Below are 27159 nucleotides of genomic sequence, written 5' to 3' on the forward strand. Positions count from 1 at the left end.
CAAAAGGAACTTGCTGGTGTCTCATTTCACATTGGTACATCTGAGGTGTCACTAATTACAGTTTTGTTTTTTGTTTTTTTTTTCAATCAAAAGGATCCTTGGGTTTACCAGACAGTGCGAGAATATATTCATATTGGTGTTGGAGCCCTCTGGGTCCTCACATCACACCCAGGACGCCTCAGAGTGTCATTAGCAAAACTTTAGAATGGTGTAGATTAACTAGCCAGGCTTGGATAAAATGACCTGGTATTGACGAACAGTCAGGTTTTTTTTCCCCTTGCCTCGTTCCAAGGACAGAGAAAGGTGGAAAATGGCTCCACCATTCCTATCAGATATGCTAATGGTCACATTTCTCCCCGTTGAGACCTTATACATAATTCAGCAACGAAAATGTGTGTAAAACTATTTGGATTAATATGACTTTAAAAGGGTCATTAATGCAAAGCAACACCTAAAATCAAAACTAATTTATTGTTTGTAATTTATCTATGTATTTTAATACAAAATGTCTAGCAAATAAAAAAGAAGAGGAAAAATATCTTTAAGGGACCTATTATCTATTCTGATGTGTGAGCACTATTTATATGTTACATGATGTAAAGCCTTTCACCAGATCTATATCACACTTTCACAATGCCTTGCAGTATTCAAGGCATCTGAAAATGATTTCACTTTTTTATATGTTGCCACGTCTTGAAAAGTAATCTTCAAGACTCAATGCTGGAGTTAAGTTTAGACTTAGGTCATTCTTAGACATAAATAAGCTTTGACCAATGCATTCCATTGGAGCTCTGGGTATACGTCTGCTCTCTGTCCCACTGGCAGTGAAGCTTTTTAATGGTCTGTTATAATGAGTTTTAATTCAATTTATCTCACCATCAGCTCTGACCAACTTCCCTGCCTTGCTGAGGAAAACAGCATGACACTGCCACCACTTCATTATGGATTGAGAGGTGTAGTTTTAGTAGGACAGCATTTTGCATGAAGGTCAAAGTGTTTGATTTTGTTCACATCTTACCATTTTTTTTCCCCTGCCGATAGCCATGTATCGGTAGGTTTGTAGCTGTGCTTTACAGATTCAGGTTCATTATTTAATTCTGCTTTGAAACCAAACTGTTGTGCTTACTTTTCATCATGCAGTTTCGTGATGTGTCGGTCACAATGGATTTTATTTATCGTTCATAATAAAGAAGCTTGAGAATAAAACAGTCCTTCACACTGTACTGATTTTTAACCTTGAAATCATCCTGCATCATTTTCCTACCATTTCACATTTATAACTACTTTGTATTGCTGTGTCATGTAAAATCCCAATAAGAGACAAAATTGTTAGTTTGAAAAAGTTCAAGAGGTATGAATGCATCATAATTAACATTTAAGGAATAAAATGACTTCCACTTTCAAGATATCTTTCTAGATTCCGCAGTTTCCTCCTTTTTACCGGAATATTTCCGGCTTGACAAACAGCTCAAAACACCCCAAAGTGTGAGGATCAAAAACTGAGAATGAAGTTTCGTCGCATGCATTTAAGTGCATATATTAGTTCCTTTTGGTAGGGATTTGAAAAGCAGTCACTGTTAAATCCTTATGCAATGGATGGCAGTTTGTCAGGGATGTGTGCCGTGATTCCATCTTGAACCGGCTTCGAGTCTGTGGGGTTCTTTCAGCATTAGCGAATTCAAAGCAGATCACGTCTGGGACTGGGAAATGATAAGAAACGGGCTCTTGTTGTGCCGCGCCCTGAGGAAATCCTGCCTCCTCTGACACCTCATTTCTACAAATGCAAACCTTTCAGGAGAGGCACAACCTTTCTCTCTCCTACAGAAGCTTTAACTTTGTACATTTGGATTGGAAAGGGGAAAGATATTAGCCATTTTCTTATTATTCCGTCCTCTTTTTCCCCATTCTCTCTCTCTCTCTCTCTAACTCCCTTCCTTCTTCTTGCTGTTCGTGCTCTAGTTTGTGTCTAACCCCTGTATGCTCATCTGTCACAAAACATTAGCGTTCTTTAAACGGTGACATAAATAGCCGTATGAATTGCACAAGAAAAAGACAAATATGAGACATTTCTCAGCTGATTTTTGCTTGTTTAAAATTGCACAAATGTTCAGGAAACAAACCAGAAGCACACATTAATAAGTAAAAGAAAGGACAAAACTGGCAAATTTAGAAGTACATAAAAGTCAAGAGATTTAAGGAGCTGCGGTGGAGACAATGTGTGGTCAGTGTGGGGGACAGAAGCTATTTCCCCCACCCCTCAAGATTTTAAAGCTTGCATGTCTTGCTTTGTTTTTTTCTGCTTCCTATGTTTGGCCTGGACATGTCCACTCTGTAGACATTGAACTGTGCAGAGCTGTAACATTGCACTGTCAGCTCTGGTCAACTTTATGCTGGTCAGAAGCTGCCATTCAGTACTATAGCCAAGGTCAGAGGGGAGCTGCCTACTGAATGCTCAGAGATGTGTCTGCAAGGAATACAGCATAAATACACAGAAAAAATACATTTTCTGCTTTGATAGATAAAAAATCAAATAAAAGCAACTATGTTTGAAACAAAATTTGCTTCTGCATTTTGCTGTGCATATATAACATTTAGCAAACAGCAAAATGAAACTCGAACTACCTGAGGCGGACGTAATGAAATTGGCTTTTGCATTGCACCACAGTGCCACAACAGAGTCGGGGCTGTGAACGAAGAGTGATGGAGGGGCATGCTTTTTCATCGGGTTAGGCAAAATGCCCCGCTGCCTTCAACTGTCCTGGCCGCACATTTTTTGACAAATTGGTTGTGAGGCTTTTACGACTGATGCACATATCGCAAAAATCAGTTCTGCCAAGCTTCCTCTATGACCTGCCCGTGGGACATGACAAGCCCCCTCCACCATCGCTCTATCAAGCCGAATCTTTCCAGGACAATGCAAATTATGACAAATTCCATCATCCTGCATTATGCGCTTTCCCCCTCTAATCTCCCTAATTCGAGAGAATCGGGGAGGGTCTCTCGCTGTTTCAGCTGAGGGGCATGTTGTCTGACTGAATGATGCTAAAACTGCAACCCTCATCCCCCGTTCTGTCTCCCTTCCCAGCTGTGACCATCTCATCTCTTCTGTCTTTTCTGATTTTTTTCCCCTTTTTTGTGAGGCTTCGTCTCTTTGCCTGACCAGTAGAAAAAATGTCAATTTGATCTGGACACAAATAAATATTCTCAAACTAAATCAGAGAAGTAAAACCATAACAGCCGCCTGATTGAAGAATGTTCAAAAGCTAAATTACCTGTGAGGAACACTATGAGATTCTGGAAAATATAGATCCAAAGTTGCTAAAAAAATATTTACCTATCCATCAAATAAATTAATTTGTTCAGGCCTGCATCTAAAATAAATTAAGACAAACAAACACACTCTCTAACCTTGTCCCAGTGTCCTTTTGTCACATCATTTTAGTGGACAAACTGTTTAGTCCAAAACTCCCTAGAAAAAGATAAACAGCTTAAAAACATAATCAATAATGTAAAGAGTGACAACAATACAGTAAATACAGTGTTGGTAGAGACATGCGTTTCCTTTTCTGATCAACAGATGGCAGTATGACTACATTAAAAAGCCGCACAGACTACAGCGTAAACATAGGAGAGGCTGACCAGGCAGCATCAAAAATCCCTTTGGACTCACATGTTTTTTTTTCTTGTTTGTTTTTAGGAGGAAACATCCTAAACTACATAAATATATAACATTCTAAAAAGAAATGAGACATTAGAAAGTGCACTGGAAATCATATCAAAAAATATGATTTCCAATACCTTGGCGACTCTGGTAAAATATATATACACTGTGTGTATTTTTTTTATTTTTTATTTTTTTTGGTAAATCCATACGGAATAAAACGCCGGCAGGGATAAAATCATTAAATAACATGTATTTATAAAAACAAAAAACAAATACATAAAGAAAGGTCAGACTTAAAACAACAATTTATAAATTTAATTTGTATATTTTTCTTGTAATACATAATTTATAATATAATAAAATCTAACAATATTCCAACAACAGCAAAGTGATGTAGTAGTGTTCCCATAATGCACTGAATCCCATATGAAAAATACTGCAAATATTAACATTTGCCTCAGTGCATCAGATTCAGCTCAATAAATGTTGACATGTCGTAAATATTGTCTAGTCCATATTGTGAGAATGAGCCCTTGCCCTTAACATCTCTACTTCATAACATTCCAGGCTACACTAAACTTCCTGTTTATTACAAATGTATAGCATGAATGATAAATTTATGTTAAAAGCTGGTATATTGGGAGGAAAAATATAGCAGGCAGTGTATCATTCATCTGCAACATCTTTTTTTTTTTTTTAACCGCAGCAAGGCATGCTTTGATGACAACAGCATTTGAAACGTGAATAACCCAAGTTAAAATTTAATACTCTGAAGAACCACTTCACATAAAATTCATTGTGAAGCGAGAGGCTCAATGAAACATCAACACTTACGTTCTCCTGAATCATCTGGAGTCAAGATAAAAATATACATATATATATTAATTTATGAAGGTGGAAATTAGATGCTGTAATTTTTGGTAATAATATGTTGGAGCAAAATGCTAATAGATGGTCAAAATTCATAACTCGAGGAGTTTGTCGAAGTGCTGATGTAGTTACAGGAGTTATTCATAAAATCACTAGTGACTGTAAAAGAGACACTGAATTCACCAGCAGCAGGAACATTCTTTAGTTTAAAGTAATAATTGTATGCAGCTATAACCCTTGTTTTTCCTCATAACCATTTACCAAGTTTTAATTTTGATTAAAAATGAACAATACATTAATAACTACTAAATATAAAAACATCTGGCTGTTGTCTGCTTTTAGTTCAAGCTATGTTTTTTCAAGACAAAAGAAATAAAACATGTCCATTGCTACCTCAGATTAAAGTCTGCATGTCTGTAAAATTATTTGTGCAGGGGTTGATTCTTACATTGTTTTGTCTATATGTGACAAACATGTAGAAAGCTCTTGCAGATCGTCTTTATTTGTTTGTTACCGCATATGTGCGTGTGTGCATGCGTATGTGTGTAGGCAGGCCCTGTCAGCTATGCCCTCTCGTCTCTGCAGGGGGAAGAAACACACCCGGGCAGCTCTGAATATAGTGGCTAGTTACCATAGTAATGGGATGGTCATACATCTCTCCATTCTGAGACATTGATGGGAGTGGACAGGACACGCTGCTATGCTTTTTATCTATGCATCTGGTATTCGGTTATTACATTGTACAAATAAAAAAAGAAATAAAAAAACACAGAGCCATCCCACCGCTCCTTTCACTGGATCCGAATCACAGGGTTGAAATGGGAAGTAAATAGTTGGGTAAGGGGTAATAATTCACAAACGGGACTACAAATAATTGATGTGTTTTGACTGAGTGTTTGCGATTGCAATTGTAATAGCGTGAGTGTCTTGGCAGATGTCTGCGGTGGTGGGATCTTTACATGATGCTTTTGAGATGCCTTCTTGATGTCTGAACCATTGCCCCCCCTACCCACAGCTCATCAGCAGTGACAAAGTGAGAAGCAAACAAGAATCTTCTCAAACACACACTCTCGCACACACCAATGTGACATGTGCTCTCCTCAGATTAAAAAAGCAGTGTCGATCATTTATCAAATGTAATTATATTCAAACACTGTAATTGATTGCATTAATCAAAATATAATTGAATGTTTTGGTGTAATCTCTTAATGAATGAAGACGATAGCAACATAATCCCTTTTTTACTAACCCTGGGTATTTATGAGAAGGTGATTATCAAAGTATCATAATCTTAAGTAAAAATAGCTACATGCATATGTACACTTGTCAGAAAAATGTAAAGACAAAAATTATTTATTTGATTTTATTTAAGACAGCAAATTAACTATTTCTACTTTTGCTAAACATTGCACATTCATTATTAATTATGTTATTTCTAAAATTCTTATATTGATGTTCTGCTCTTAATAAGGTAATATAAGCCTTAAGGTTAAAAATTATTATTACTTAATTAATTTCTCAATATGCTACTTTAATTGATGGATGGTGCTAATTTAGTTTTGAATATGATTATCCTTTTTTTTTTTCCACAGGCAGAATTATTGCTAAAAAAATAAAAATATATTTCTTGTAAGCAAGAGAAACATATCTTCATTCACCCAGCTGATGGGCAGCCCCCAGCAACAGGTCAGGGGTAAAAATATTCCCCAAACACACAATTATGTCTACTTTTTAATCAGCTGACTTGCAGTCCACAGTAAGTGAGGGAGGGGCAGAACTGGAAAAGATTCTGGCAACCCAATCATTTTTTTTTCTTATTTTTCTTCCTGCTCGTATATAGTAAGTGTTATAAGAGAACATGTTTGTAAATTGATTAAATTTGTTAAATCAGGTGAACAAACTGATTGATTGATTGATTGATTGATTGTATCTCACTGAAAACAGCTTAAACTGGAACAATCAAGTGGTTTTAAAATCAAAACTTTCTAAGACCTTTAATACATCTATGCAAGTAATTGTCCCCGTGCACAATACTTATGTAGGTGCCATCCAATTCCCACTTTCAAGAAACCTACATGTGCACACACACACAGCATGTATCTCATTGTTTTTGTCTGTACTCTACGTGCAAAAGAGAAAGAGGCACGATAGCTATCCTGTCCCAACTTCCTATGGTCTGTTGACATGAACCAAGGCAGTCAGGCACCAATAATACATGAAGAGCTGTTCAAAGACAATTAGGATCAGTTGTCAAGGCCAGACCCATTAATGAGTCGGAGTGTGGCAGGGGCCGAGGCGGAGGCACAGCACAGGCGAACGCCACCGCCTGAGAGCCGATGCGCTCTGACAGATCCAGTCCTTCCCCTGTCCTCGCCTGGTACAAGCTGATACCAGCCTGCGCCCATGATGGAGCTGCAGCAGTGGCAGGATATTGTACCAAAAACAACAAGGAAGGAAAAAAAAGGAGGCAATGTTTTCTGAAAATGATGACTGCAGAGCCGGGTCAGCCTTCACGTCGTTACAGTAGGAGAGGAAAGAGAGAAGCGGGCTGGGAGGCTCAGAGGATATTGGTTGGAAGCAAAATGATTATCGCTGTTGCTGTCTACCACTTCACGTAAAACTGCCCCCTTATCAGATTAAAAAGGTGGTGTGGTTTGACCTTTTTCATAGATGCCTCTTCATTTTAAGGCGCAAAATCCCAAACCCCGGTTAAACTGATCCAGAACTATTTCAAGGCAAAGACCATATGTTTAAACAGATATACATTTCTTAAGACGTACCAAAAGAGAAACAGGAAAACACTGGTGTTCGTACATCGAATAAAGGTTTTCAATACTCTAAATATTTACGTATAAATTAATTTAAAACATATGTTGTGCCTCTTTTTGTTTGAAGTGATGTGACTGCATAGATTATTTTAGGATGTAACAATATCTCATGATATTAAAATGTGACGATAATTCTTGTTAACGCCCGTCTCACAAAAATACTATCCAGCTGATGTCAGCGGGTGATTTCTTCTGGAGAAATAAGTCTCAGCAAACATTTCTGTTATCAGCCCTGGATGTGAAATTGAGAGATTTAAGTCTGACGCCCAGTGGTATATTTCTTTTAGACTCTTATTTTGAAGTATCTGTTGTGCTGACAGAGTCCACTAGTAAAAACCTCCTGAGTTGGTTGACCACATTTAGTTGCTTTAGAATTAAAGACACCTTGAAAACAGTTAAGCTATTTATCTTGCAGCAATTTTGGTACCCAGTAACAAAAAGGGAAGATAGTGACAAAGACCGCACAACTGCAAGCTGCTAAAAGGATCTGCTTTGAACTTCCTAATGACACCAACCTAAAGAACTGTTTCTCAGTTTTTTTAATCAGTCTAGGATGCTTTGATTATATTTAGCTCAAAATATAAGACACTTAAAGGGAAAACACACTAGCCTCTAATGCATCATGTGAAGCACTTTACTTCATAGTTGGATTATGAGAAAATGTATTGCTTCTAAAGGAATAACAAACTGGACCCAGCACCATGAAGAATTGACCACCAAATGGAACCAAAGGTAGTGGGTTGCTTAAAAGAAATTAATATTGCTTCTGGCATGCGTTGCTCTTTAAAGTCATCAAATCTAAACTAGATAATTCTACAGAGAATAGTTATTGTTAAAAACACAGTTCGAGATGTTGGAAAACTATTTGTTATGTGAAAATAAAAACACACTTTTCCGATAAGTACACAATTTTAACAGTAAAAAAAATACCCAACAAAAAAACATACAGCTTGTCACACATATCTTTTCCCAAAGACCATGGGTGTGTGTCCGACTGTCTCTCTGAAACATTTTGCCAGAGGCCTTGAAGCAGACTCAAGTCTCTGTGCTCAGGTCTAACTGGTTTGATCATACTGTTTTCTATTTGTCTAATTCAAGTAAAGACAGCTGACCCTGTTGTTTGGGAACAAACTTACAGAGATACTACCGAGGTGATGCGCAGCGAAAGAAACTAAATCAATGCTTGCGGTGGAAAAGCTTTGAGGTGAAGCCTGACTGTCAGTCAAAACTTCTCCAGGCTCTCCCCAGACAGAGCAGCGGACAATTCAGGCACTCAGGAATGAAACAACGAGCCTATTCTGCTTATTTTTCCAACGAAAAGAAAAGGGGAAAAACAAATTTGGGTTACTTCCTCTGCTGCGAATTGGAGCCAGTGACTACACGTGCTAAAGAACACCACAGCTCTGAGTAGCTTTCAATCTCCCAACTTCTCAAACCGCTGAGCCTTCAAGTCCTCATTTTTCATCAGCTCAATTACTCGACAACTGTTCTCCTCAGCCCACCCCTTCTTCCCCTTCCTTATTTCCCCTCCTCCTCAGTTGGAAGTGATCATTTGTTCTTTTATTAAACCTGATAACATCCCCTTGCATTGTCTGAGCGTGCCGGAGAGGCGCCCCTACTGTTTTTAGCCTCCAGCATTTTGTATTATTGGTGCATTATTTCACGCATGCCCTCCTCTTTTATCAAGCGCATTTGAAGTAATGTTAATAGACTAGAAAATTGAGACATTTATGAAGTATGGGTCGGGTTTATGAAAAAAATCCATAAAATATGACAAGGGAAAGGTGAGATAAAAGCAAGGTTTTAATAGATTATGGCAAACAGGGGAGAGGCATCAGATGCTGACAGGCACCTCCTCTGAGATGCCTCATACTTTATTGGATTAATTTTGTTGTATTAGAAATGAAGTTAAATGTCCTAATTAATCTGTTCGTGCTGCATGAATACCTCCCTGAACGCAGATGCATGCACACGCAGTTTTTTAGCTAATTACTCTTCTGCGATAATTGAAGTAGATGTAGACTTTAGATGTGGGCTGAGGAAGTTTGGGGAGAAGAGGACAAGGTGTGTGTGTGTGTGTGTGTGTGTGTGTGTGTGTGTGTGGGTGGGTGTGTGTGTGTGTGTGTGTGGGAAGGGGAGGTTTGATGAGCTGGTGGTAGAAAAATGTTGCTGTTTTTTGCAAGCTACTTGTTTTTCAGCAGAACATTCAAACCATCAAACTAAAATAATACATTAAAATTCCGCTATTCATTGTTGTTCTTTTTTTGCATACAATTAGACTTGAAAATGCTGAATTGTGATAACTCACTAAATTTAGGTGCTACTTTGGCTTGTACATTTTATCCATTATTAAAATTACAGATACAGATACATTTTATTTGTTGAACTCGTTGTAAAGATGTATAACATCTTTATACATCCTTGTAAAGATGCCTAACATCTTTACAAGGATGTTAAATTGCAGTAGGATATTCTAACACTGAACATTTTAGAGAATTTAATTTGAGAAAAATTTTCTTAGCAGCAGTTAATTGCCTTAAGAAAATCTTTGATACTCCAATTAGGGAAACTCCTGGGGTTAATAAGGTGCATCTCTCTTTTTGCAAATAGAACAACACTTATATATAAAGAAAGAGAAGCATCTGTGACCAGCATCTTTTTGTATATTGTCCCAAAACCTGGGTTCTTTCTTATGCTCTTCTCTTCAGATCACTCCACAAGATTCTGTCAGATTTCAGCCAAGAGACGGAGAAGACAGAGGAAGAAGGTAGAATTTATGTCTACCTGAACCATTTCTGTGTTGATTTGGCTACACATTTTTGATCCTGCTGAAAGGTCTTGTGAGAACCCAATACCAGTCTTCTGTTACAGTGACCAGATTTCAGGTCTGTAAAACTTCTGGGTATTTCAAGGTTCCCAGGGCCATACTTAAGAGGCAGCACATGGAATTTTTCACATTTTCATCTCAGACAGAAAAATGGCCACAGCTGTAAAAACAGCAAAATCTCTAAAGCTTACTGTTAGAGAATTGAAGCAAAGACTGGCAAATAAATCACAATAACCATTATTTACATGCCAACCATTTATTTGGAAAAAGATGCCAATAAAAAGCCTTTTCTGACCAAATCCCTAAAACATAAACATGTGGAAGAAGCCCCTTATGCTCACTGTTAGGTATGATGAAGAATCTTCATGTCAGGGGCCTATTTCTCTTCCAAAACAACCCAGCTCATGGTTCCAGTTAGAGTTCCAGCAGAGTTTAGCAAAAGTCGCATAATTATGTTAGTGATACGTCCAAAACACTGGTGGGCATGTAGACAGCATCTAATGGTTGCTGTAGAGAGTTGGTAACCCCAAGATGCTTTGTTGCACTTCTTTCACAGTCAGCTTTAGAGTTTTCCTCATTTCTTTATTATGCATGATGGTACTACAGACATGGCTTTTCATACAGTCTTGCCACTGGATGATTAAAAAAAAGGGCGTCTGTGTCATGTCATTTTATACTCCAGCAACACAAAAAGTCCTGGATTACTAATTACAAGTCCTTGGACAATCTAAAGGATATTTTGAAGGATAGTGTTAAGGATATTAATACTTGTATGCTGCACTCAAATTAAAGATTGGATTTTTAACATTTTTTGGTGTGACATTATGCTATGTAAAATATTTATTTATTTAAAGGATCATTAGGCCTCTTTGCTATTTAATTTGTGCCCGTCTTTGTGTAAATAAACTTTTAACCAGGACAGGAACCTTCACACATCGTTTCCTTTCTAGCATGGAAACGAATGGGTGGCCCACCATCACTCAGGTTTACCTCTCAACTTCTACAAGGCCAGACAAAGTTTAATTAATTTGTTTTCAGATATTTAGACTTCTATTAGAAGATTATTCAAATTCCACCACCTCCCTCAACGCACCCCTCCCTTTGACATTAATAGGCAGCGTCAGATCCACATAACTGCTGATGCCTTGCGGTCCATTTTGACAATTTTCAAAACCCAATGCAAATCCTATCAGCGGCTTGCTCAACACCATATCCCAGAGTATTGACTGTCACTCACAATTAGGAGACCCCGGCAAAAGCATTGGTAGGCACTATAGCAACCTGAGGCTGGTGCAGTCAGCTCCCTAAACGCACCCCGCAGAATGTGATCAGTGAGTATAATTTCCCAGCAAATATCCCAAGGGTGAGCCACTTGCCTTAACAGGAAAGAGGAGATGTTTAACAACCATTCGACTGATAGTCCTTCTATTCAGTCCTGTCTGGGCTATTGTGTTCACCTCTGTAAATGTGCCTCCAAAGGGAATGTGACCAAATAGGCAGAATCAATTTAAATAGACATGGAGGGAAGTGTGCAGCTTGAGACTCTTGTTGTCAACCCTGGTTTTAGTATGTGATAAGCCAATTTAATTAATCTACCTACTTATAGAAGAAATAATTTCTAATTACTCTAAATTTAATTTTATTGGTAAAAAGCAGAATGGTTAAATCCTCCCCCAAACCCAAAAAAACAGAAATAAACAAAAATTCAAAAGATTCAGTTACAAACATTATATCTAACACAACACTTTCCTTTGAAAGAATCTCATAATATGGATTGTGTCAAGACGACTTTAAATCTAAATATTTTAAAGTATTAAATAATTGTTAAGGATCTGGCAAGCAACTGTTACTATGTCTTCGTACAGGAGGAGTGAAAGTTGCAAGTCAATGATGATGCTGGGTTTACATGTATAGAAACTTTTTAAAATACTTTGAATTATTAATTACTGTACTGCTTGATAACTAGCTTGAAAACATTTAATATTCTCAAAACTTTTTATGACTAATGCATTAATTCCAAACAAATACTTAGATAATGTAAATTATTGCTGAAACAAAAACAATTTATGCCAAGAACTTCAGTAACCTCACACTGACAAATAATTTAAAATAATTATATTGGGATACATAAAAACAACTGTCAGTCACAATATGACAGAGTGAAAATCAAACCATAAATTAAATTACAGTTTTTATCTTTGTCGCTTATGGCTTTAAAGTAAACTGATGGGCTACAATAGATCAGTGCACAATACACCAAGAGCACCCCCAGCTCTGACATTAAAAAGGTTAACTAATTCCCTAAATCAAGTCAGATCTGAATCTGTCATACTGCCAGACCAAGTCGACGTTGAGTCAGCTTGCCATTTCCGAGAGCTGACGCTGAGAGACATGACAAGCCAAGCAGACAGATGAATGGATGGATGGGGTTTGAAGGTCCAGCATCCATCACATGCCAATCCGATATGCACTTCCTCTATCCCTCCACCAGCGGCGGTCCTCCGTGGTTAGACTCTGCAGGGCCATTTTCTGTCACTAGCCATGTGCTTGCTCTCAGATCATTAGAAGCAGAGGAATGGACTGGTCCCAATATAGCAGGACAATAAACAGTGCTTAAAGCCTTACTTAGCTGAATCAACTGGTTAGCCCCCCGACTGGTAAACAATAAAGTAAACAATTACCCAGAACTTGTCAAGCTAAGGAATCTGGAGCTCAAATTGTTCATCCATCAAGGTTTCACTCATGACATTATCTCCACATAACTGAACACACTGCTAAGATAAGCTTAAGATTACAGACACATTTCTGAGTATAGTTGAAACCTTTACATCCAAAATAAGATATGTGGACTGGAGATACTTTCTGTTTTATGTAGCCACAGTTTTTCTGTCCCTGTGCTCCTCTGAGCAATGAGGAAAATTGTCATTAAGATTGAGACAATCACAGCAGAGCCGTGATGAGACAGTGGGGGTGGGTGAGCTGCGTGCTTGCTCACAGCAAGAGGCTAATTGTATCAATATGTAAAACTCTCTACTGCACTGAAGAGTTGTTAATACATTTTTGATCAAATTAAGCCATTGTTGCGTAAAGGGGAGTAGACACATTGAGAGACCGTGCAGGGGTCGTGTGAAGAGCCACGCAGAGCTATGAGTAAGCACTCTCTTTGTAGTTTGCTTAAATTATAGCAAATTTTAATTATAATTAAATGAATGCGAGATTAGACTTTTTTTCTTCTTGTGGCAAAAGTACTTGCACGCAGCTGACTTCAGTTTTATGTCTCGATGAGGCTTCACTGAAGATTTCAAGCACTGCTGGCATGCTAAAAACAAACCAAACTCTTTAGGTTAGATCTCAGGAATCCAAACTCAGCTTCAGCAACAGACCGCTGAAATATGCCCGTCAAGACCCGAGTGAATGGCTAATCCACACATGTTCTCACTCACAGATGGATTTGGTTGAAGGATCAAGGACGTGTGGAGGAGATGGACACTATCCTTGTTGACAGTACCTTGACAAGTGTAATCCTATATAATACACACTGGGTAAACACAACACCAAGCCAACCATGCAACCGCGGCCCACACTTCCTCTGCTTGGCCTTTGAATTTCACATTCTTTAAAGATTTGAAACAATATGAGAGACAAAGACATGCTGCTTTATAAACAAGTGCAAAGGGTAGGTACACATTAGCCATTTTAGAAAGAACACATGGTAAAAGATAAAGACAAAACTACTCAAGTAAAAAATTCATCACACAGTAAGTGAAATGTGGGGTGGTGTGTGGCATGGAGATAGAGCTTGGAATCCTTCTGTGAATGAGACTGTTGCTGGATTTCTTTTCCACTTCTCTTCTGGCTCATTTCCTGAGGATTCTGATTGGGCCCAATAAAGGTAACTAGCATTAAAAAATAAAAATAAAAGTCAGAAAATTATCCAATCTTCAGTTTCACTATCCCCAAATAAGTCAGTTTTTTGTTTCACAAACAGTAGGCATTATCAGGTTACACTTCCCAGAACACTCTTTGGTAGGAAAGTTTTTACTGAGAGAAGAAGATATGAAGCAAACTTTTTCTGTATCAGTGAGGTTTTTAACTATGAATAAAGCGGAAGAATAAAAAGGCAGAATAAAAGTTTTCAATAGGAAACAGTTTTTATAAATGATGCATGTGAGTCTGTCATTTCCTACATCAGAGTTCCACTTTGGTAGGTGCAGATATTTTTTTTTATTTTTTCATATGCAAGAAGAACTCACAGATCTTAAAATTTAATTTTGTCTTTGTCAGAAAAAAAATCTCAATCAAGCTAAATCACTATGAAAATAATTTTGTATCTAATTATTGCAGGACTATGAATTATTTCCCACTGTACATCAAAACTGTGTATCAACCATAAGCACTTCATCCTAAACTCTCCTTTCTTGTTATCCTGTAAAGCATCCTGTCACCACTGCACCCATGTATCCACAATGGTGGTCCCTGAAACTCACCTTGAAGGCCTGGCTGTACGGTCCAATGTTAGCTGGGGCCCAGTGGGAGAGGCTCTGAACATGAAGGGCTTCTTTGTGGTGGAAACAGCCTTCCTCCAGGGGTTCAGTCCAGTCATGGAGGAGACAGTCCATCTGCAGTAGCTGTCCAGCAGGCAGAGGCACCTGGACACAAACCCTACATAACAAAACAAAAGAAATGTGAAAAAATTGAAGAATGTAAACATATAAAGCAAGAAAGGGAAACTTTTACCTGGCTGGAGGATTTATGTCGAAATATTTCCTGTAAACAGCATTGAGAGAAACAAAATCCTCCATATTCCTCACATAGAGATGAACCAAGACGATGTCCTTCATTTTCCAAGCCTTGCTTTGCAACTCATCTGATAAAATGCATACAATTTTTAGACATAATCAACAGCACAGTACAAAGTCAGAAAATCTTGCCTGGACTGAACTAACTAAGTCTATAAACATCTGGCAAAAAGTCTTACTTGCACTTAGCTTTAATGCTCGGTCTCACAATTTTTTTGTAAAATAAACCTTTTTTTTTCCTCCTGCTCGTATTTTAATACATTTCTGAGTCACACATACTCAAACTAAAGTACTTGTATCTGGTTATAAGTATAAAGCAGCAGTACTGGTGGCCCCCTCCACTGAAAGCAATCCAGTGTGCATATTAGAGGCTTTGGATACAAATACAAGCTCCATGGCTCAAAGCAAGGCCTTCCTCTCTCCCAACAATCATCTGAAAGAGCTTCAAGTTTGTTTTTCCTTTGCCAACACTAGCATCTCACACTACTTTGCCCCCATACAAAGAAGTTGTTCATTAAATATTAACTTGTTTAATATTGTCTCTGTGAAGGGGCTGCTCAGCCAAGCACCACCATAAACATTAAATATGCTTTTCATCTTTTGCTCTTCCATCTCCATCAAAAAAAGAAAGAGAAAAAAAATAGAGATATAGTGGGGGGGGGAAAGTGTGCACTATAAAAACTTCTGCAGGGCAAAAATGATAAACCCACTCTACATGGTTGCACTGCGTGCGTATGTGTGTCTGAAAGCAGTTGGTTCTGTCTTGGCTTAAAATGCTTGTCCTTGTACGGCGGCCAGCTACATATCCCATTCATCTGACTGACAGAGTCTGTGACACACTGATTTTGTCTAAAGAGTGAAGAAGTGCTGCTGAGTCAAGATGAAGTTTTAAAGGTTTGCTGTTTATCTTGTTTTGTGTCTGGTTAACACAATGCAAACAGACATTTATTTAGATCTCACTAGAACAGTGACTTTTGTTGAGAAATCAAAATCTGAATTTTTAGTACAGTAGGTCTGGAATTTCAAGTGATAAATCAACTCCAATCTGTCCATAATTGGAAAATAGGATTTAAAAAATTGGTTGTTTGTCTTTCTATTCAGCCTGCCTGACTGAATATTTTGCAGAACGACATTTTGTTACAATTAAAGTGGCAATGTTGGGTGGTGCAGTATGTCAGATGCATACAGCATACAATTTTGTCCATTCTTATTCGCAAAATAGTTCAAGACTCATCAAATTTGATAGTGAGCATCTGTGAACCTCGATTTTCAACAAATGACGTTAAATCACACAAGTGTGGCAAATGGCTACGTTGGATTTTATTTAGGGGAATCAGCAGACTGAGATGTTTAATAACTTCAAAGAGTGTAGAGGATTTTTTGGTTCTTGTCGACATTTTCTTTACCTTGAAGCATAGCCAAAGCTGCCAGTGTCTGGGCCTCAATTCCAAGATCTTGGCTCCTAAGTCCATTGATGCCTGAGATCCACTGATAGCCTCTTGAACATCTTTTGGAGCAGGATGGAGGCTCGTCTTGGGGAAGAGATAGCAAAGAAGATAGGATTCCCACCATTAAATAGGTTTTGGTTAATCATAATGTATGAAACATTTTTAAACATTTGTTCCTTCATAAACAAGCCATAAATATTTATTTTATGTCATCAAAGAAATTAATTCAGATGCTGTCACAAATAAACTACTCAAATGACAACTCTTGTCAAACCGCCATGCAAAAAGCTCCGGCATTATGATGCTGGTCACATATGACACCGATCCACAGCAACACACACCACACAAAGATATCATTTGACACACCCAGACATAAATACACACTCATGCATGCATGTCTGCATGCACACGTCTCACAATAAATGAATCTCACCGTGGCTCAAGTGACAACTAAGGTTACAGTTTGATGTAAATTTGTGCTGGTTGTCTTCAGCTTGATCAGCATATTGCACCTCCTCAGTCATCTTGTCAATGGCGCTCTGGCAAGGACAACTACCATGGGGCAAAGCTCTCGCCACCGCATCCTGCAATAAAGCACCACAGGGGAATACATCAGGCCAAGTGCCCACCAAAGAGCGCAGAGCCGTTTGCAATGGCAGACAAAACGCCATATAATTAGCCAACCTCACCACGTACACCGCCGAGCAGGCTGTGTGTGCACGTCAGTCTTACATGACAAGGACCCAGACGCGCATAACTTCAAGGTGAATGAATATGAAACAACTTGCTAACATATTCGTGGTTCAGGCGAACAGGGTGTGGTGTTTTCTGATACTGTAGATCCAATCATAGTGGCTGTCAGTCAAGACTCAACACTAGATCAGTAAGACATGTTTTGGATTGCACCATTTTTTATTTATTAAAATTTTTTGCAGCTGTTTGCTTATACTTTGCTTCTGCTCCCTGCTACTTCTTTAAATAACAAATCATTATCATTCTCTAAGGCATACATATTACCTGCCAAATCCTGCAAGGGTGCTATGCGTTTAAATACATATTTCATATTTTCTCAGCGCAACCCTCACACCGCCTGATACTCTTTCACCACCCACCCCCCTTGTCTCCTGTCAGCCGCATTAGGCCATATGATAATCAAATTAATTATACTTCAGCCCCTCTCTCCTGGCCAGCATGAAAAATAGCTTGACTAGCATTAACTGAGGGCAAATGATGGTGGTCCATCCCCACCCCCTGAGCTTGGTTCAGTTTCCTCTAGTGCTGGTGTCACCGCAGATCTGTCACCCTGACGAGAAGAGCTTCAGAAAGCTGAACCAGGGCAGGTTCTCCCCTGGTTGCCCCCCCCACCCCCCACCGTCACCGCCCCTCTCGCTCTCCCTCCCCTTTCTTACTCTTGCAGACTGGTTTTCCCTGCTCTTTCTCCAGCAACCTAGGGGGGGCTAGAGGGGCCGCAGGAGCATGCAGTGTCTATTTGCATGTTGGGGGTGGAAGCAGCTGCAAGGGGAGCAGGAGAAAATATATAGCTTAAGGGGGTGAGGCTGGAGGGTCGCAGGGGTTGCTGGATGGGGGTATGTTTTCTGTCTACAACAGTGCCCTCCCCCATCTAAAATAAAGATACAGTACATATGTAAAAATGTCTACATATAAGTTCAAGGGGACATACTTGATCCTTCTGTGTGCCGACAAAATACATTACAGTGAACTCAAGAAAGGCAAACAGATCCTCCAGTATGATTTTAAATAAACATGGGAACTTCAAACAAAGAAAAAGAAAATACATAAATGATATGTCTTCACTAAATCTTTTCAAGAGCAATTTAAGAAATGTTAGAATTTGCTGTCCACTCCTGCAGGGAGAGGGAAATGTGTCGTCCTCCTCGAGCATTAAAGGCCCAATTCAGCCTTCAATTTACCAAAAGCCAATTTCTTCTCCTTCCCCACAACCCTTTGCTTGTGTCCGCTCAGCCAGCTACCTGAATGCAAAGCGCCTTAATGCGAGCAGACATGTTTATTAAGCTGGGCCTAGTTTCAGGCTGTGGCGAATATTGCAGACGTCAAACTAGGCCATGTGGGGCTGGAGGAGCAAGAGCGGGAGATGAAAGGAGAGACCAAGAGCTAGAATGTGTGGAAGTAGAGTTAGAAAGGCCTTCTGGAGGTTGATCTGGATCCTACCCTGCAGAGCTGTGTTTTCCCCCTCTCCTCGACAAAGTTACCAAGCACCAAAGGGTTGTGTTCTGGTGTACTGTTTAGCCCTGAGAGCTGCTTGAACGTAATCAACTCCACAGAGTCAAACTTCTCCGTGCAAAGCCATTGATATGGTATTGACTTTGTATTTGAATCAACTTCAATTAACAGAAATTAGACTCACGCTGTGTTTGTCCTCTGCATGCATTTTGGTGAAGCGCAGGTAGCCAACTGGAGCAAAAGCATCTGCGGAGTGAATCACTGTCTCGGCTTCATCTCTGCACAAACAAACAGAAAACATCCAGACACCTGGAGAATGAAAATCATTTTGTCAATTGAGTGATGAGCTGGTTGACTCACATTATGATCTTCTTTTTGAAGATTGGACAGTCGAGTGTGAAGGTTTCATATTCACCTCCCTCACCACAAATATGGACTCCATACTTGTGGGAGAGCTGCTCAGAGCAAAGCAAAATATTTTATTTTAGTAATACGCTATAGTATGGGAAACTTTCAGCAAAATGATGCTAATCAGTTTACAGATGTTTTAGCATTTGTTCTGTTGTACATTAATATACAATAACGATTTAGTGCTGACAACTTTATACAACAATATCCAAACCAATAGGAAAACAAAGATTTCTCCAACTTAAAATTCCAGTCAGAGATTTCTAAAACCTCAACCTGGGTATGAATGTCATATTAATTTATTGATATTCTGTTAGGAAGGATGAGGAGAGTGTAAAATAGTTGTTTTTCCTCTGGTCCACACAAAATTGAAATTACACAAATACAAAAGAGCATCCCCATTTGAACAAACCTCCCTTAGCAAGATATACCTTTATCACACTTTAGTAGCCATCAACAAACTTCTGGTATAAAAACCATTGTAAATTGAACAACTCAATTGGTTGAATTGAATGGGTTATTTTTCTGCCTTGGACCTGATTTTAGCTTAATTCACATTTTTAGAATCAGTATAAAATCAAACCTTTGAAAAAGTCTACTGTCTAATGTCTAATAGTTTAAGATTACTGTTAATTATTGTTCTTGTAGAAATTCCAATATAGTCCATGTTCAACCATCTGTCAACATCAAGTGGAAGGATAATTATTAGGATGCTAGTAGGATGCAAGGTTCAAATATATCCTAAGCTGGAAGATGCCAGTGTCACTGTTCACTTTGAAGAAAGCTTGACATCAAGTTGCTGACTAAGAACCATCTGTTCCTAATCAACATGTAAACATTTGAATTTAAAGCTGTCCACAAGGTCAAACTAAATTCTTTTGGTTGATAAATGTTCAGGCAAGACAAAGCTTGAGCTGTTTGGCCAAAATGGCAGGATGTTTGCTTATTTTCAGAAATCATTGAAGATGAAAAGAGGAAAAGTTCAAATATCTCTTTAATACTCAAAATGTGTTAAAATTTAGGCTACATATAATGTATGTAAACTTCTGACTGGAACAGTATATGTGTATTCAATAGAAAATTATGTGCACACTAAGATATCACAAAGTACTGAGCTCAGATTGTTGGAAAGGTATCTAAGCGTGTATGACCTGTTTCAAATAGGGCTGCATATCGGCCAGGGATTTTCCTAAGTGCTTCTCTGGATCCAGGCCTGGCATCCGCATGGAAAATGCAGGAGAACATTAACAAAGCAACACAAACAGAGACAAATACACACACACAAACACCGTGCACACAGACAAGAAGAGAGAGGGAGAGAGAAAAAAAGGTCTGATCAGAAACGGACTTAGTGATTGAAGATGACAGGCAGGGAGGTTTATGGGCAGTCTCACAAAAACCCTCCTAAACCTGCACCCTGGATCTATTTGTTTGACTTTGCAAGTAGTGTACACAAATCGCTCTCTGTAAAGGCAACAATTTTCAATTGCAAGCCGCAAACTCCCCCAATGCACCCTCGCCTGCCCCCTGCACATGTAGTTCCCTTTGAGAACATAAACTCTGGAAAGAAATCTTGTTTATTTGTCTTTTTTCTCCCCTTCCCCTGAAATGGTGCATGGAAGTGACTCACAGGCATGAGGGAGAAAAGAAGAAGGGGAAAGAAAGAGGTGCCGGTCAGTTTTGCATGCATACCGAGTGGTGGCATGCTCTGGCTCACTCCCCCACACTCCCGCGACAATAAGACAAAAGCGTTTAATTTACCACTTACAAAAACAAATGTGCTCTTCCTGTTTATAGCAATAAACATCTGCTGCTTCAGAGTCAGATTAACAGACTGACTGGTTTAATTTAGAAATGAAAGGTAGAATAAATCAATCAACAATTCCCTAAACCCTGGAGGGCTTTTGCTCCTTTGAGATGGTGAAGTCCTGACTTTGCCTTTTCAGCTCTGGAGTTCGAGGCCTCAATGTTGAACTTCATCTCACCCAGAAAGAAAGTGCAGCCCTCAATTTCCTACAACACATTCTTCACCGCTCAGACACAAAACAAAGCTCACAGTACCAGGTGCTTACGACAAAGAATAGAACAATAAAAACATAACAGGACATGAACATAAAATGCTAAATTTGAGGAAATTCCAAACTAAGTATTTGCCCTTTTTCCTACTTTTACAGTTGAAAAAATAACAGTACAATTGTAAAGTCACAGGAACCATGCAAGTGCAGCTGATGGTCGCTTTTCTTATTTTTCTACAGAAGTATCTCAATGAATTAAAATAATGTTCTAGATAATATATTTCTAGAATTAAATTTAAAAAGCGAAACTCATTTTTGAATAGACTGTTTAAACACAGAGTCATTTATTTCAAGGATTTAATTTTCTAACTTCTAATGATTATTGCTGACAGAGAATGAAAACCCAAAGTTCTGTTTCTCAGAGGATTAGAGTACTGCATCAGTCCAAAAAAATGACATTGTGGTTGGAAAGAATGGTAGGAAAATGTGTTGTAGAAAACTTTTAGCAAGAATCGGGAATAACAGCAATGTTGAGTGTATATTACGAACATCAGTTTGCTGATAATTCTTTATAAAAATTGGCCCTTTATAATATATACTATGTTGGGTTTTCAATACATTTACAACTGCATAACTGCATAAGGTGTTGTTTTTTCTGAATATCTAATTTTGAGTTTGTAGGTGTCTGGTATCTCTCTGGTTGGTGGAGCCAAAACATGGACAGATTTGGACTGGTTTCCCAGGAGGAGATGGTGGATGATGCAGATCGCCCCATTTTCATTCTTTGCTTATCCCAACCTGCCACACCTCTGCTGTGAAGCACCTTTGAGAACAGATTCAATGCTGTACATGATTGTGAGGCGTCTATGTGTTATTGTTTTGGCTGCTTTATTTTGAGTAGGTGTCTCTTCAATATTTTAGATAGTTGTTTCTTTTTTTTGGCAGAAGTCCTCGCTGAACCTGCACCTAGCACCTTTTCAGTGTTGAAATCTGAAAAGAAAAAAAAAAAATCAAAACAAATCATTGTGTTTGTGCTTAAAGTCCAACTATGATGTATCACCTTCATCTTGGTACCTAACCATCCTAAGTCAGGTCATTAGAGCAAAGTTTACCAAAATTAACAGGAATAAAGTCTTGAGCGTTTGTATGTGTGACTAATCGTTACAGTATACGAGTTTCACTTTTATGACATTTCAATTATATTTTAATTTACTTCAACGCACATGTACATTATCCACATGGTTTTCCTGTGACTGGCATAATCATTAACAAGTAACTGATGACCTATCTGGGTGAATTGTAGAGTGGTGACGGTGATGTCACGGTAATAAAGATAGTTGCTGAAATGGCCACGTAATTTCCACCGAAAATCGAATACAGCTCCTCCACTAGCGCAGATCACGTGGTCCTGTTCATTGGCATGATCATGTGTTTAATTAGACAAATGAAGTTAATCCTAATGTGAGAATCTCTCGTCTCTCATGGCCTGACAACCTCAAAGGTTAATGTGTCATCTTCAGGCCCCATGAGGAGCGATGGCTGGAAGACGAGAGGAAAATGGAAAGAAGATGTGAAGGAGGGATGTCGCATCCCATCCCGCGTTCATCTTAATCCCAGCTGCGTCTCTGCTGTGGGTCTCCATGGTCCAGCGCTTCAGGGAGGAGAGATGGAGGGCCACGGTAGTGTGGAAGGAGGGGAAAGGAGGAGAGTAGACAGGGTGTGGAAGGATAGAATGAGCAGGCCCTTATTCTCCTCCCAGGGGATCTGTAGTCTTAATTAGTGTGAGAATATCTAATCTCAACATCCTCTCATCTTAACCCCGCCACAAAGGTAATAAGGAGGGTGAAGAAAAGCATTAAAATTCAATCCAATTAAAATATCCTCTTTAATTAGTCATGCCTTTTAACAAATTTTGAAAATTGGCTCGGAGCTCCTAAGGGTGGGTGCAGAGTTTTTTAATGTGTTCATTAACTTTCCAGCTCTTAAATAATATATGACACATAATTTGATATTTACAAGGAGAGAACGGGATGACTGAAACCTATGACGACAGGAGTGAGTGATAAAACCATACTAAGATGGCATTAATGTGGAACTATTTCTCCAAAGACCTCTTAGCACTTGTGTGAGTGTTTTCCTAATTGATGTTCTGGTTAGAACTAAGGTTACTGAAACCATTTGTACATGAAGGAAGTTGGGATGAGGCTGCACTTCTACAATATATGCTTTGCAAACTCCTAAAGAAGCCATCAGTGTAGGCTACTGGCGATCTAACACCACTCATTTACATGATCTCCACATCTCTGTCTCCTCTAAACCTGTTTTACAACTTGACCTAAACCCAATTACCTAACCTCATTATGCCACATTAAAGCCAAATAAGCCCACTAGAAGCTGCCATTAGTCTGCCACCAGAGATAGTAAGACCACTCTTTGGAGAGACACGAGCTTTCCTGAGAGAGACTCGAAGGAATGACTCTCTTTAAAAAGGCCTTTTACATCTTATTATCCCATAAAAGTCCAGTTAAATTCAGTGAACTTTAAAACTTCGATGTCCAGGAATGACTAAATGCATTTTTTAGAAGCACTGAGATGGCATTTAGGGGGCAATATTCAAGAAGAAGACAAAGTTTACAAGGAAACCAGATCAAAACTGAAGTTTCCTTAAACTGAGCTTGAATAAAAAACATTAAAAACAAAATAGGTGACAGAAATACAATGTGTCGTTCAGGAATTGTGAGTCAGTCGTATACCTTTACCAACAAATTACGTAGGGGAGGGCAATATTGATTTAAAGCTTTATTGTGATATCTTGTGACACTATTGTAATAAGAATAAAATGGGCTATAAGAACTATTCATTACATATTTTTAGGTAACTATGACTAACTGATTGGAACGGCAATCAGCAATAAAATAATCGCCTGCAACAACCTTACACATTTGTAATACGCTTCTTTAGGACACCAGTCACATAAAAAAAATCTTTAGTATCACGAAAAAGCAGACAGTAACTGCATTTAATCATATTTTCAAATTTACTGCCAGTTGTTAATACGCTCATTGAACAGAGAAAATAATAAAAATAATCTAAGGAAAATTCTTAAAAATATATATTAATTGTAACTTATCAATTTCAGTTTATCATTAAAATTATAAATACAACTTCTTATGATTGACAATACGATAAAAACATAAATGGTTATGTAAAAAAACATTAATGTTCATTAAAACTGATGCAAACACTGTAGACATCGACTTGTGGTCTGGCCAAACACAAAGAATCCATAAAGCCTGGGTTCACAACCTTAATTATATCACAAGAGATCCTTTGTCTATGATCCAACAGGCCAAGAATGTCCTGTAAGTCCAAGAGGAAAGAAGAGAAGCTAATAATGTCAAAAACTAAGATATAAAACTTTCTCTTTAAGCATGAAAAGCTTCTGAAGAAAAAAACTTGGATACGATAGAAACAATGAAAAAGCAACTTTTGTTTAGTCAACAGAAGTTCACTCAGGAGAAAAGGCTTCTCTCACTTCTATCCTTCTTAAAGTCAGACACAATTATCTCCAGGTCACTATCCTCCATTTTCCTCTATATCTTTTGAGAAACCACAATTAGTCTTTCAACCCTTGAGAAGGTAGATTTTTGTTGCCCAGCAGCGCTGGGTTACCTATTTAATTAAAACTTCCTGTGATTTTGCTTACTGAGCCTAATGCCAAATTAAAAAGCTGCGAGATTCTAGATACTGTCTAAACTGAGCTGAGCACAGTATTGCCGACATCCGCGGGCTGTCTTAAGATCTGGTGAGCGAGCTGACAGCTCCGCTTTAATCCCTGCCTTTAGAGAGAAAAAGCAGAGAAAATTGGATTCATGATGTGTAACATTTTAAACTTTAAATGGGTGAAATAAGCATCTCCTCCCTCATAGGTGAGCCGTATCAGACTTTAAACAACGTTTTAAAAGATCATTCGCCAAAACAAAAGCTGTTCACTATCACCTAATCTTCGCAAGGCAGACAGATGATTACAGAAATAAAATAAGGAAGGACAGGGAAGTGGTACGGCATAAAGCGTGGTAGGATTAACAAGATATGTGAAATTTGTCAAGCTCTTATCTGAAATTATGTTGGTGTGAGCAGCATAATAGGCAGCATAAACTTTTCTACAATCCCATCAGGTTGTAATCTTATTTTCAGAAAAAAAGTAAAATAAAAGAAATAACCTTGAGTGAAGAGGGCACCATTTAACTTTTTGTACCCTTGTGTCTGGTCAGATACAAGGGTCAGGATCCCACCTTCATCATATGGAAGTAGGAAATATGGTAGAAATATATCACACATACTTACCCGATCTATATCTTTCATAGATCAGTCTTTTACTGAAGCTACACATTTATGAAATATATTTTTTCACATATTTGTTAAAAATTTTACCTTGTATGGGACAAATGACCTCTGAAAAAAAAAAAAAACTAAACTCCTTTGCTTCCTCCTACTGATACCTGAAGAAATGCACCACTCCAGGTCAAAAACATCCAGTCAGAGCAATGGAGGAAGGCCTTCGCACTGTAAATCACACAAGCGTACATGCTGCTCACACCCTTCCTTTAGTTCTGCAGCACTGCAGCACCTTCCCCACAGCAGAGCCAATCATGAATGCTCAGGGTAGTCAGCATGGCCATCTACGACACTGGATAAATGGTTTACCTGGAACCATAGGGTGTTCCTCCTCTTGCGCTGCCTACATTACCAAAAGTACCAAAAACTGGTTCAACGACCATGTGTGTAAAGAATATGGTCATACAGAGAATTGCAGCAAACAATCCACTCCACAAAGGATGAAAAACACTTGGATTTTTGGTAACTTGCTTCCATTAGTTCACATAACAAATTCAATTATGTTTCACGTTATCGTGGTAGTGGTGTCCCCGTTCAACGTTTAATTCTTCACAATGTAATACCTTTATATCACCAGCACTTATGATAACAAAGTGTACAATATTTGACTCAGAAAGATCGATTTTGGTATTTTTATATACTTGTTAAAAGGTGATAAATAATTTTACAACTGTTTCTGAGCTTTGAGAAAAAGACTGACAACTTTTTCTTACTATGACAGCAATTTGAAAAGATTTTAATTAGGAATAAATCAAAAGATTAAAAAATTGTAATAAGAGTAATGTAACATCAATGCCATTCTAATTATTTTCTCAAATTTAAGCTTTATTAGATACGAGTTGAAGCTCGTATCTCAATTATTCAACATGAAATGCTTTTATTGGTCATTATCACAACTATTAATTGTCCTGAAAGATAAATTAAGTTATTTTTGTGGTAGTTTAAAGGCTGCATTCGAATTCCTGCAGACAGACCTTGATTTCGCACGTGCTAATTGCTCCTGGCAGGACCAATTAATTGCTGAACCTGTGCCCTGATACATACCTACACTAATCAATTATCTAATTACATGAATATTTTATACAAGCTTTTAGAAATGCCAATTAGCATGGTCAGCTCAAGAGATATTGCATTTTAAAGAGACAGCTTCAGAACCACACAGCACACTTTTCTTTAATTAGAAGCATTTCCTAGCATTCATTTGCATAAACTTGGGTGATTGAACTTACTCCCCTCTATGACAGTTGGCATCTTAAAAAAAAAAAAAAGAAAAAAAGAAAGGTTTCAGGCAGTCATCAGCATACAAATGCACTTTCAAGACTGACTTTGAGCATTCAGAAAGATACGCTTCAAGGATTTCTGGTGGAATTTTGGTCGACTAGAGAAACTAATGATGAAAAATAAATCTTAAATGACTTCTCATTTCTGAGAATCAAACAGAGGAAAAAAACACAGATTTCAGACTTCTACAGAATATCATAAGCTGTTGCAGTTGGGATTTCAGACATAGACTTAACCTTTGCCCCAGTAAAGTTGTTTTTTTTTTAACCTTTTTTCTAAAGGTCTGCACAAGTAAATCCCTCAAAGACTCATTTTCTTTCTCTGCCACACACAAAAACCGAAGCCCACCAGGAACGCCCTTCTGTTACCCAATCTCTCCTAAGCAGCACACCTCACTGCTCAGACCTGCTTCCACCAAA

General features: G+C 38.3%; 1 protein-coding gene across 1 annotated transcript in view; it reads right to left on the reverse strand.

Annotated features, from left to right (window-relative positions):
• Window positions 1-27159, reverse strand: part of dph6 (diphthamine biosynthesis 6) — a 62703-nt gene that overhangs the window by 15491 nt on the left and 20053 nt on the right. The window contains exons 6-12 of the mRNA XM_055038510.1: window positions 20198-20259; window positions 18999-19093; window positions 18823-18916; window positions 16870-17020; window positions 16395-16520; window positions 14927-15056; window positions 14677-14851 (exon numbers count right to left, since the gene is read on the reverse strand). Of these exons, the coding sequence (XP_054894485.1) occupies window positions 14677-14851; window positions 14927-15056; window positions 16395-16520; window positions 16870-17020; window positions 18823-18916; window positions 18999-19093; window positions 20198-20259 (833 nt within the window). The remainder of the gene's footprint in view (window positions 1-14676; window positions 14852-14926; window positions 15057-16394; window positions 16521-16869; window positions 17021-18822; window positions 18917-18998; window positions 19094-20197; window positions 20260-27159) is intronic.

Source organism: Poeciliopsis prolifica, unplaced genomic scaffold, assembly GCF_027474105.1.
Source record: "Poeciliopsis prolifica strain line A6 unplaced genomic scaffold, Auburn_PproV2 SCAFFOLD013, whole genome shotgun sequence".
Classification (NCBI taxonomy): Eukaryota; Metazoa; Chordata; class Actinopteri; order Cyprinodontiformes; family Poeciliidae; genus Poeciliopsis; species Poeciliopsis prolifica.